Source organism: Panicum virgatum, chromosome 2K (assembly GCF_016808335.1).
Source record: "Panicum virgatum strain AP13 chromosome 2K, P.virgatum_v5, whole genome shotgun sequence".
NCBI classification, from domain to species: Eukaryota; Viridiplantae; Streptophyta; class Magnoliopsida; order Poales; family Poaceae; genus Panicum; species Panicum virgatum.
In genome coordinates, this window is record NC_053137.1 from 8,975,831 (window position 1) to 8,988,423 (window position 12,593).

General features: G+C 53.3%; 1 protein-coding gene across 1 annotated transcript; it reads left to right on the forward strand.

Annotated features, from left to right (window-relative positions):
• Positions 1-281: 281 nt before the first annotated feature.
• Positions 282-2,901, forward strand: LOC120665271. Its single transcript, XM_039944794.1, has 2 exons — positions 282-1,459; positions 2,486-2,901. The coding sequence occupies exons 1-2, from the start codon at positions 394-396 to the stop codon at positions 2,497-2,499; spliced, it is 1,080 nt and encodes a 359-aa protein (XP_039800728.1). The 5' UTR covers positions 282-393; the 3' UTR covers positions 2,500-2,901.
• Positions 2,902-12,593: the final 9,692 nt, after the last annotated feature.

Here is a 12,593-nt window from a genome sequence, read left to right on the forward strand (position 1 = left end):
GGATAAGCGGTTGGTGACTAGGAGTGATAATGGGCCATGACTTTAGTAGCCTCTTCACAGCCCAATAAATTTTTTTTAAAAATATTTAGCTCAAAATTATATAAAATTAGAATCCGACTCTTTTATGATCTGGTCCATAGATTTTCTAGTTCAAATCTTGGGCCCTTTACTACCCTATTGGTGACGCATCAGCATCGCAATCACAGTCTCGCTGCATCACTGGCCCCACCTGGCAGATCAACCGCACCAGGTCAGGTGGTGTGGCCCCGTCTTCCTCTCTCGCGCTTATCCGTCTCTCTCCCAGTCCCAATCTCGCTTCTCTTCAGTCTCCCCGTTTCCCCGACCAAACCCTAGCTCCCGCCGCGCGCCGCCGGACGAATCCGACCAATCGCCATGGCTGCGGCGGCGCGGGTCCCTGCTCTGATGGACGAGCTCGTCGAGGAGATCATCGTCCGCCTCCCGCCGACGGAGCCCGCCAACCTCTTCCACGCCGCCCTCGTCTGCAAGCCCTGGTGCCGCCTCATCTCCGGGCCCCGCTTCCGCCGCCGGTTCGGCGAGCTCCACCGCACGCCCCCCATGCTCGGCTTCTTGTGCAACCGCATCGACGTGTCCCGCTTCGTCCCCACCGGCGCCTTCCGCCCGCCCCACGCCGACAACCGCGGCTGGAACGCGATCGACGCTCGCCACGGCCGCGTCCTCTTCCGCACCTCGGGCTGGGGGCCTCGTAGACTCCTCATCTGGAACCCTGTAACGGGCGAGGAGCGCCAGCTGCCCTTGGTGGGGCCTCTGCTCGCGCGCGACTGGAACGCGGCTGTGCTCTGTGCGGCCGGCGGCGCGTGCGACCACCTCAACTGCCACCGCGGACCCTTCCTCGTCGTCTTGGTGGCCACCGGAGACGAGCACATTACTCTGCGGGTCTACTCATCGGAAACTGGCTCCTGGAGTGAGCCGACCTATGTCGCTCAGTTCCCAAATTACAAAGTCGATAAGCTGGCCGTGCCTGCCATTGTTGGGAATGCGCTCCATTTCGTGATTGACTCGAGCAGGAGAATTCTCAAGTACGATTTGGCCACACGGGAAACCTATGTGTTTCTCCAGCCTCCTGTGTCCTATGGGTACCATACCACAATCATGACAATGGAGGATGGCGGGCTGGGAGTCGCAAGAATGAAAGGGCTCAGTCTCTCCCTGTGGTCATGGGAGGCAAAATCCGACGGAGGCATGGGATGGGCACAGATCAGAGCCATTGACCTCGCGAAGCTACTCTCTGTCAATGCCCACTCCGTTTGTTCTGATTTTGTTGTCTTTGCACATGGTGTCGGAATCTTTTTTGTGGGCACAGATGATGGGCTATTCAGTTTTGATTTAAAGTCTGGCCAGGTGAGGAAGATATGTGAGGGGGATCGCCGTTACAATGACATCCGTGGCGTTGTTCCCTATATGAGCTTCTACACTCCAGGTACAGCTTTGCTTGGTTTGTGTTTTCTCAAGTTTTAGGACTTCTACTTTACCTGTTGGTAAATTGTAACATGAATTTTAATGGTATTGTGATTATATCTGTGTTCAACTAGATTAGTGGATTATAAAGGTGGGATATATTTCAACCTTATGTGTATCAATAGTTATTGTTGGGGTTTATCTACCATTTTTACGTTGCTAGACTTGGCTAGGAATTTATTAACACAAATGTTTTTATCAAATGATGGGGTCTCAACAACTTTAGAGCGCCGAAAAGTCATTTCTCTACCCCAGCTGCCGGGTAGTCAATGTTTAGTGCTGCACATTGCTTGGCTTTGATTCAGTTGATGTCAATTACTGTAATGATATGGATGATGATATATGTGTTAAACAAAGAATTTTGCATTTCTTGAGTTTTGAGTTCATCCCCTCTCAATGATTTTGTGCAAGTGTCTGTTAACGGTGTGCATGGGGATAGTAGGTTAGTGTGTTTAGTTATCTATTAGTAACATATGTTTACTGGTGTTTAGTGAGTAACAAATTTTTGATGGGGGCGAAAGGATTGCCTTAATAAAAAAATGCTATTTTGAATGTTTAAATTTATGAAAGTGTAATGTCACTGTTACATGTACAACTGTGATACTCCTTTGTGACAAGCTTTGTTATGAACCATTCATGAAATTGGTTAGATACGTGTATCGGTGTAGGACCTTTCTTTTTCCATCTTTTGCACCAGCCTTGAAGATCTAAATTTTGCTGTGCCTGGAAGGTATCAAGCAGGTAAAAACTGAAAAAGGCCATTAACACTGTATTCTTTGGGTATGATCTGTAAAAGTCACTTAACAGACATTTATACGATTGAATTGAATCAGTGTTAAAAAAGCGTAGTTCTTTTTTTCTTCAAGTTATGAATCAAATGCTTGTATGATTAGCCAGCATCTCAGTTTATTTTGTGGCAATCGTTAATTGAGGTCCAATTGGTTATCAGTGAGCTCATGTTATTTCCAAAACCTGTTTACTTCTGCAGCATTGGAAGCATAGCCTACAGGCAAGGGAGCAAGAATCGGTGCTTTAGGTGCATTAAAAGCTTAAAATGCAGATCCACTCATCCACAGGCTTCTCAGACGAGTGGAGATCAGGTCATGGTAATGGTTGATGGTAGAAGCTTTATGATGGGCCAGTTTTATAGCATCAGTGAGGTTATTTGTGGCCTTAGTTTGTTAACCTTTAAGGGTTCTGTTTTTTGTTTTAGGGACTGTATCTCTCAATTTTTTTCATTTGTCCATTGGCCTTGTCTGTAAACTGGTTAACCTACTCTGCATGCCTACTCCATGTGTATTCCAAGGCTTTAGCTAGGTTGCACCAAGCCTGGAATGGATATGCTTATGAGAATGATAATTTGCAATTTAAACAGTGCAGCTATGGAAGACTGAGTCATACTGATATCTTGAGTAACAACTTGGTGACATGTGGTGGGCTAGAGCAAATAATAGTGGGTGGTCAGGTCTGAAAAGGCTTCAACTTTATCATCATTTTAGGTGCATGTTCGATATGGAATCACCGTAATCTCTGCATGTTTGATGGAATTCTTCCTAACATAAATGGAGTGATGTTACTCATTAGGAGTTGCACTTCTGGAGTTTGGCAGGGGCTTGAGGCATAGTTCAGCTAGGCGCTAGGAGGATTTTAGGCGCCGACCCATTGCCTAGCGCCTAGGCGGGATTAATCGCGCCTAGGCGGCGCTAGGCGTTTTTCTAGGCATTTTAATTTTTATACACCTATATATGTATTACCTTAATAAAAGAAAAAAAATAAGAGAACTGTGGACCCAAAGTTAAAGAAAGGCCCATCAGGAAAGCCCAGCAGCCTACTTATCCACCCATCCCACCTTATCCATCCGGCCATCCTCACCACACGATGACTTCTCCCTCTCCCCTGTTTCTTCGACGCCGCCCGTCTGCGCTCCCGCAGATGCAACCACCGCCTCCTCCTCCGCCGCCGCGCCTGCCACCTCCACCTCGTCCTCCTCCGCCGCCGCCGCCCGATGTCAAGCCCGTCTGAAGTTCCTCCCCCACCAGCAACCTCCGCCAGGCGCCGCGGAACCCCTCCACCTCCCCCACCGGCGCCGCCGACAAGACGCCGCCGCCTAGGAGCCCGCCTAGCCCCAAATAGACGCGGTGCCCTCCGATTAGCGCCTAATCGTGCCTAATCGCCGCCTAGGCGCCGCCTAGCTGAACTATGGCTTGAGGTATATCTCATCTCTTTGTCTCAGTGCCAAATATTGGCTAGGATTCTGGTTGAGACCAGGTTTTATATGTATTAAAAGGCAAGTTTGTGCAAGCTTATTGTATGGTGAGATTGTGTGATGTTGTATGGGTTTTAAACCCTTTTTCTTAATATCTAATGATGCTCAGCTTTCCTGCATGTTCGACGGGACAAAAATACAGATCTTGAGTAGTACCTTGTGTCTGGTGGGCTTGTAGGGCTATTTTGGCCCTTTTACTCCCTTAATAATGTAATATTGCGCAGCTCTACTGCGCATTCGAGAAAAAGATAGCAACTTGTTGACATTTGGTTGCTGGAGTAACTAAATGTTCACTGCTGGTATATCAATTCTGCAATCAGCCAATTTTATTTTCAATATTTGTATTTTTCAGCAGCACCGGGACTGGCCGCTACATAAGCTTTGGAATTTATTCATCTATGGTAACATCTTACGGACATGGCTACATATGCTTTGGAATTTATTCATCTATGGTAACATCTTACGGATTTGGGCTGAAAACACACACAAGAAGGTTGCTGAATGCGTACCTTATGCCTATGTTTAATACTGCACATTTCTTAGCTCTGATCGATTTAGTGTCACTTGATGTCACAAAATATATGGATGATGCTATGTGCTAAACAATAAGAGGTATTCCCCAGGAAGTTGCGTCAATCCTCTCGGAGTGATTTCTGCAAGTGTGGCTGCTAACTTGTGGAGCTGAGATTGTAGATTATTTTTGCTTGGCTAGCTACATGTGGTTGGTTGGTGAGTAGCAAAATGTTCATTGATGGTGATCTTACTGTCCATGTTTGTGCTTTTCTGCAGCATTGGGATCAGCTTCTACAGTTGTGGGACCAGGAGTTGATGCTTCGAATACTTAAAATAAAAAACTCAAGCTGCTGGAACAAAAAGTATTCAAAATCAAGAGGGAAGTCTCCTGTGTCCTTCGAAGAAAACAAATCAAGAGGAAAGTGTGCTAAGGTGGGGGTATAACAACTGTTGTTTGGTTTCAGTGAGTGGTGAACGTAAATCGAAGGGAGCCTTGAAATTCGTTGTTCTGGTTTCCTGTTGTCAATTTACCATTTGTGCCAAGCTGCTAAGGTTCACCATCTCCTTGAATTTGTTTTTGTTAGTTAAGTTTAACTACTCTAATCGCCATTGTGCCATCTTCTGCTGGGGGATAACCAAGTTAAATGTAAATTACCGTTGTTCATGTCATCACTCATAGCAGCATCAATGTGAATGAGATGTTAGAGTGCTAGTAGTGATAGATCTCTTTTTAATTATCTGGAGACGTAGGTGCTCAGTATTTGGTTTTGCCACTAAGGGTTAGGTCCCTGTATGGACAGATCACCAATAAAGGCATGTTTCCTTTCCAGACAGAAGGTGAACCTACCTGCACATTGCATTTGTTTGATATGTGCCCTGTTTCATTATCGAGCAACATATACATACATGTTCAATATTTGGTTATGCTGTAAGGTTACTATGTCGGAAAGAATGGTTGAAGATGGACCACCTACTCTATGATGGTCAAGGAAAAAAAAGATGAAAAGGCATGTTTCCCTACCAGAATGTGATGCCGTTTTCCTGTGGAGTTAGACGAGGCAGCAGCGGAGAAAAGCTGATGATGACTGTCGTTGTCTCCAGTTATTTCGTTTTTCTAGGTTGTTCATTTGTGAAAAACTCTGCCATGGATACAAGTTCTGCACAGCACTCTGACTGTAACTTGGCTGTTCTAGAGTTAACTCTTCAGCATAATGCATCTCTATCCAAAGCGCATTTTCTTTTGCTTCACACTGACCAGGTTCAGTTCTTATCTTACAATACGATTTCCGCACCAAAAGAAAGGAGAGCGTGGCCGCGTCAAAAAAAAATTGTGCCCGTCCATCCGGCGACCAACGGCCGGCGGCTGGCCGAGCCCATCCTCCCCGCGGCCCGCTCCTCTGCCGTTGGGCGAGGCCACGCCCCGCCGGCTCCTCGCAGCGCAGGCCTGAGGCTTCTCGCACCCCGCCGGGCGCCGCGCGCGCCCGCAGCCAGCCCGAGGTGCGGCCGCCTGGTCATGGCTCCCCGGAGCCGGATTCGACCGCCGCAGGAGAGAGAGATAGAGGGAGAGGGAGAGGAGGGAGAGAAAGGGAGGCCAGACGCCGAGGCCCGTACGCCGCCGCCGCGAGCTCGTCGCCGTCGCCCGTGGCCCCGCTGAGCTCGAGGCCGCATGGGCAGGGCTCGAGGCCACGCCGCCGCGCCACGCAGGCCAAGCTCGAGGCCACGCCGCTGCAGCGAGCTCCGGGCTGCTCGAGGCTGCGCGCTCGCGGATGGAGAGGATGGGAGCGAGGTGGGCTGGGGCGGCGCTCGCAACCGGGGAGGGAGGAGGGCCGGGGCGGCGCGGCCTCGTGCAGCCACCGCCGCTACCTCCATGGCCGGAGAGGGAAGCGCCGGCCGGGAGGGAGGAGACGCCGCGCCCCACGCGGATCCTGCCGTGAGGGAGCTCCAGGGTCGCGTCCAGGCGCCCTCGAGGCTGCCGCCGCCGCCATGGCCCTGCGCGGACCCACCATGGCAGCCAGGCGCCAGCGGCCGACGCGCTGCGCACCCGCGGAAGCGCAGCTCCCGCCGCCCCGGCCCTGTTGGCATGCCAACGCCATGGCCGAAGAGAGAGAGGAAGGGGCGGCGGAGGACCCAGACAGAGCCCCGCTACCTCCAACGCCGCAAGCCCTACGCGGATCCGGCCCCGCCACGAACATGGTCGTCCAGAGGATGGGGAGCAAGGAGGAGCGGGCCACTCGATGCCGCGCGCTCGCGGATGAAGAGGAAGGGGCGAAGCGGGCCAGAGGAGGGCCGGGGCGGCGCGCCGCTCGCGGCCGGGGAGGGAGGAGGGGCGGCGCTGCGCACGCGGCCGGGGAGGGAGGAAGGGAGGTGCGGCGCTCCCGGCCGAGGACGAAGCAGGGAGGAGGGAAGAGGGAGGGGGCGGCGCGGCCCTGCTCGCCTTGGAGGAGGCGGTGGAGGGCACAGAGAGGGGAGGGCGGCCGAGGAAGCTAGGGAGGGGGAGAGGGCGACGGAGATCGAGAGGGAGAGGACGGGGGAGAGGATAGGGAGGGAGAAATAAATAAGAGAGAAAAGAGAGAGAGAAAAAAAGAAAATAGGAAAAGGAAAAGGGTGAAAGAAAAAAGAGAAAAAAAAAGAAAAAATAGAAAAAAAAACTGTAGCACTGACCTCCGAACAAAAATAATGCGAAGATAACGAATTGACATATTCATCCCACCTACGTTACAATCCTAAAAAAAAGCATCAAACTACGTACATTCTTATTCCACGTATTAAATAAATTTACAACAACTAGAATACGTTCCAATCGATACTACTACAATAACAACACTATACATACAATTCGATTACTATTCTTCTATGGATTCTCATGCTACGTCCACAATAATGCATCATATTTTAATATAATCACTACATACTAAAAAAAATAATGCGTCTACTAATTAAAACATGTTTTCGAAAATACATTAAGTAACGCACTAATTGCGCTCCGCCCTCCCTAATAAACTATCTTACCCCTTCTTTCACAAAAAAACATCAACAAAATAATATACAAAGTTTCGTATAATACAAATAAAAGTTTGCGGCCTTTCTAGTTTATCCAATTCACACTGATCAGGTTCAGTTCTTATCTTCCCGATTCACACTCATCAGGTTCAGCACTTGCATTCTGCCAGATTTCTTGGTTGCTAGCTCATAAGTAAGATCATGAGAACACAAATCACCGTCCAACGCTGAATTCAACGCTACAGCATTAGCATTAGCATTAGCATTAGGAAAAGTCTAAATTTCTACCCTCAACTATAGCTAAAGTCTGGATAACCCCCTAAACTATCGTTTGGTTTATTTTACCCCTCCAAATTATGCTCTTTGGTTCAAATTGCCCCCTAACATAATTTATCCATTTCATTTCTCCATGCATAGCTGGAGTTTTAAATTGAAATTTTACAAGGATACTCCACATCACAACACATGTTAGAAAAATATATCATTATTATTTTATTATTATTGTGATATGTTAGAATATTTACCAAAAAATAAATATTGGAGTTCACAATTATATGAAAAATTATAAAATTTTTCTAAAATAGGCATCATGATGTCCACTACCACCCTGCAAAATTTGAGATTAAAATTCAACTTGTGTATGGAGAAACAAAAAGAACAAATTGTATTATGGGTAGAATGAACTAAATGACATAGGTAAATTAGACCAAGTTATAGTTTAGGAAGTTATTCGGACTTTGGCTATAGTTGAGGGGAGTAATTTAGACTTTTTCCTTAGCATTAGCATTAGCATGAGTAGTTCGAATTTTTCCTTCAGGTCTATTATATTTGTAAATAAATAAATACTCCGCAGTTGGATTCTGACATTCTGCTCGCTGACTTGTAAGGTCAACTGGTCAAGCTGTTTCGCAGACCCCACCCGCAGGCCGCCGCCCACCCCCTAGCTGCGCCGCCCACCCGCGCCGCACTAGACCAAACCCTAGCTGCGCCGCCCGCCGCCGCGCACCGACGAGAAGCGAGCGGCATGGTGCTGATGGAGGAGCTCGTCGAGGAGGTCCTGCTCCGCTTCCCGCCGGCCGAGCCCGCGAGCCTCGTCCGCGCGGCCCTCGTCTGCAAGCCCTGGTGCCGCCTCATCTCCGGCCGCCGCTTCTAACGCCGCTTCCGCGAGTTCCACCGCTCACCCCCAGTGCTCGGCTTCCTCTGCAATCTCCCAGGCAAGGGCGGCTACGCCTCCCGCTTCGTCCCCGCCTCCCCCGCCTGCCCGCCCCACGCCGACCTAGAGCGCTGGCGCCAGCACGCGCTCGACTCCCGCCACGGCCGTGTCCTCCTCCACGCCGCGGGCCCAAGCCCGCACCTCAACGTCTGGGACCCCGTCACGGGCGAGCGGTGGGAGCTGCCGCCGCCGCCGGGCGTTTGGAATTGGTTGCCAGGTGACTGGAACGCGGCAGTGCTCTGCGCGGCCAGCGGCGGCGCCTGCGACCACCTTCACTGCCGCGGCGCACCCTTCCTCGTCGTCTTTGTGGGCTCCGACGCCGAGCAGATTTCCTTGTGCACCTACTCATCGGAAGCTGGTTCATGGAGCGAGCCGATCTTTGCCGCTCCGGCCAATCCGGACGGTGTCGAATCTGTCTATTCGGTGCCTGCAGTCCTTGTGGGGAACTCACTCTACTTCAATATTGGTATGAGATTTAGCATGCTCAGGTACGATTTGATCACACGGGAAACATCTTTTATTGATCATATACCCGTAAAGTCTATTATTCATGATCGTACTGAGCCAATGACGATGGAGGACGATGGGATATTAGTCGCAGTCTTCAATAATTATGAAAGGCTCCTCCTCTGGTCAATGGAGGAAAATCCCAACGGAGACGCAGTATGGCCACAAATCAGAGTAATTGAGCTCAAGAAGCTGCTCCCTGCCGATGCCTTTCCCGTCTACCCTAATTGTTTTGCCTTCGTCCGTGGTGTTGGAATCGTTGTGGGCACAAAAAATGGGTTATTCGTCATTGATCTAAAGTCTGACAAGGTGGAAATGGTATGCGAGGGCAAGATCATTCAAGGTGTTGTTCCCTACTGTTAGATAATTATCCATGCTCTAGCTTGTCTAGGTTCTACGCTGCTAGGGGCTCTAGCTCCTCCTCAGTCAAGCCTGCCATTCAATGTTGGGCGGCAGATGACTGTTGTCTATAGTAGTAGCTGCAAGTTGTAGCAAGGTAACAGTAGAAGTAGTGGTAGTAGAGGCTGCACTACACTGTGGGAGCCATACCTTGTAAATGCTTTCTTTGACTGATTGTCTATAAAAGAAAAGAGCAGCTGCAGCTCACTGATTAAGCAGCTCCACTTCGTGTGCTCTTCCTGAGTCCTTCTTCCTCTCATCTTCTTCCTCCACCTGCAAGCAAGAGGGTGTTGTGTGTGTGAGAGAGTGCCAACAAGTGGTATTTAGAGCTTGAGTGTTCGAGTTTGGTGGCCATGGCTTCCTTGAATCGTGAGCATGGGCACGGGCGTTCTCAAGAGCGTGGCCGTGGGCGCCAGACGACGTACGTCGTGAAGAAGACGGTGCGAGACATCAGCGGCGCGCAGTACCCCATGCTCACTCGCACGAACTACGCCGAGTGGGTGGTGCTGATGAAGGTGATGCTCAAGGCGAGGCGCCTGTGGGCGGCGGTGACCGTGGGCACCGCTGACGAAGAAGACAACCAGTCGGCCATGGAGGCCATTCTCAAGTCGGTTCCGACCGAGTACGTCGTCCCACTCGGCGCCAAGGACTCCGCCAAGGAGGCATGGGAGAGCCTGGAGACGATGCGGCTCGGCGGCGACCGCGTGCGCAAGGCGAAGGCGCAGCAGCTCCGACGGGAGTACGAGGCTATCGCGTTCCGCGATGGCGAGGCCATCAAGGACTTCGCGCTGCGGCTCACATCTCTGGTGAGCCAGCTAGCACAGGTCGGCGTCGACATCGGCGAAGAGGAAGCGGTGGCGAAGTATCTCCGCGTCGTGCCGCCGCGATTCGCGCAGATTGCGCTCTCGATCGAGACGCTGCTCGACATGAGCACGCTCTCGATCGAGGAAGTCACCGGGTGGCTCAAGGCGGTCGAGGACCGCGCGGAGGCCCCCGCCCGTACGACCGCCGGCGGCCAGCTACTGCTCACGGAGGAGCAGTGGGCAGCGCGCCTGCGCGAGAAGAAGCAGGGGGAGGGCTTCTCTATTTCACGCAGCGGCGGCGGAGGCGGCGCGTGCGGCAGGCGGCGCAGCAAGCCACGGCGGAAGCCGGAGGGCGCCGGCAAGGACGGCAGAGATCGTGCCGCCGACAAGGATCGTTGCCGCAATTGCAGCAAGATCGGGCACTGGGCCCGCGACTGCAAGGAGCCGCGGCACTAGGAGCGGGCGCACCTCGCCCAGGATGACGAGGAAGAGCCTGCGCTGCTCATGGCGCAGGTTTGTGCCATCAACACCGAGGCAGAGGACCGCGGCGGGCGCGTCGAGCTCGACGAGCCGCGTGTGCGGGTCAACCTCGGGCGGGCGGAGGAGGCAGAGGAGCAGTGGTACCTCGACACCTGCGCGAGCAACCACATGACCGGGAACCGCACAACCTTCTCCGAGCTCGACACCGGAGTCGTCGGCACCGTGAAGTTAGGGGACAACTCCGGCGTCAACATCCAGGGGCGCGACACAGTCGTGTTCCAATGCAAGAATGGCGAGCATAAGGCGTTGACGGATGTGTACTACATCCCCAAGCTCCGGAGCAACATCGTCAGCATTGGCCAGCTCGACGAGCGAGGCTGCCAGGTGCTGATCGACGGCGGCGTGCTCCGGATCAGGGACCATGAGCGGAAGCTACTCCCAAGGTCGAGCGTGGCAGGAATCGCCTCTACACCTTGGCGCTGCGCATTGCGCGCCCGGTGTGCTTGGTGGCAAGGTGCGACGATGCGCCGTGGCGCTGGCATGCGCGCTTCAGCCATTTGAGCTTCGATGCTCTGGCCAGGATGGCGCGGCAAGGCATGGTGCGAGGGCTGCCACTGATCGAGCATGCCGCCGAGCTGTGCGACAGCTGCCTTGCCGGGAAGCAGAGGAGGCTGCCGTTCCCCAACAAGGTGAGCTATCGCGTTGGCGATACCCTCGAGCTCGTCCACGGCGACCTCTGCGGGCAAATCACGCCGACAACGCACGGCGGGCGACGCTACTTCCTGCTCCTGGTGGACGATTGCAGCCGCTTCATGTGGCTGCACCTCCTATCGAGCAAGGATGAGGCGCCGGCGGCGATCAAGGAGTTCCAGGCGCAGGTGGAGACGGAGACGGGGAAGAAGCTGCGCGTGCTGCGGACGGATCGCGGTGGCGAGTTCACCTCGATCGAATTCGGCATCTACTGCGCGGGACAAGGCTTGGAACGCCACCTCACGGCGCCGTACTCGCCTCAGCAGAACGGCGTCGTCGAGAGGAGGAATCAGACGGTGGTCGGCATGGCTAGGAGCATGCTCAAGGCCAAGAGGATGCCGGCGGCGTTCTGGGGCGAGGCGGTGAGCACGGCGGTGTTCATCCTGAACCGCGCGCCCACCAAGAGCTTGGAGGGCACGACGCCATTCGAGGCCTGGCACGGGAGGAAGCCGGACGTGTCCTTCCTCAAGACATTCAGCTGCATCGGGCACGTGAAGAAGACGAAGCCTAACCTCGCCAAGCTGGAAGACAGGAGCACTCCCATGGTGTTCCTAGGGTACGAGCGCGGGAGCAAGGCTTATCGGCTCTACGACCCGGCCAGCAGCAAGGTGGTCGTCTCCCGCGACGTCGTCTTCGACGAGGCGGCGTGCTGGGGCTGGGAGTCCGGTGATGGGGAAGCGACGCCAGGAGGCCTGAGCAGCTCCTTCACCGTCGAGTACATGGCGTACTCCGGTGCGGGGGAGCTGGCTCACGGCGAGGCGAAAGGGACACCCTCGAGCGAGGCGGAAGGGACACCCTCGAGCGAAGCGGAAGGGACACCCTCGAGTGCGACACAGGGGGCACCCTCGAGCGAGTCGCAGGAGACACCCTCGAGAGCGGCACAGGGGGCACCCTCGAGCGAGTCGCATGGGACACCCTCGAGTGCGACACAGGGGGCACCCTCGAGCGAGGCGCAGGGGGCACCCTCGAGAGCGGCACAGGTGACACCCTCGAGCGAGGCGCAGGTGACACCCTCGAGAGCGGGGCAGGGGACTCCGATCTCCGCCGCAACGAGCACCGTTTCGTCGATTCGCTTCGTCACGCCTCCGCCAAACGCCTCCCCGAACATCGACGCCGATTACTCCGGCGAGCCACTCCGATTCTGTCTGGTGGATGACATCGTTGG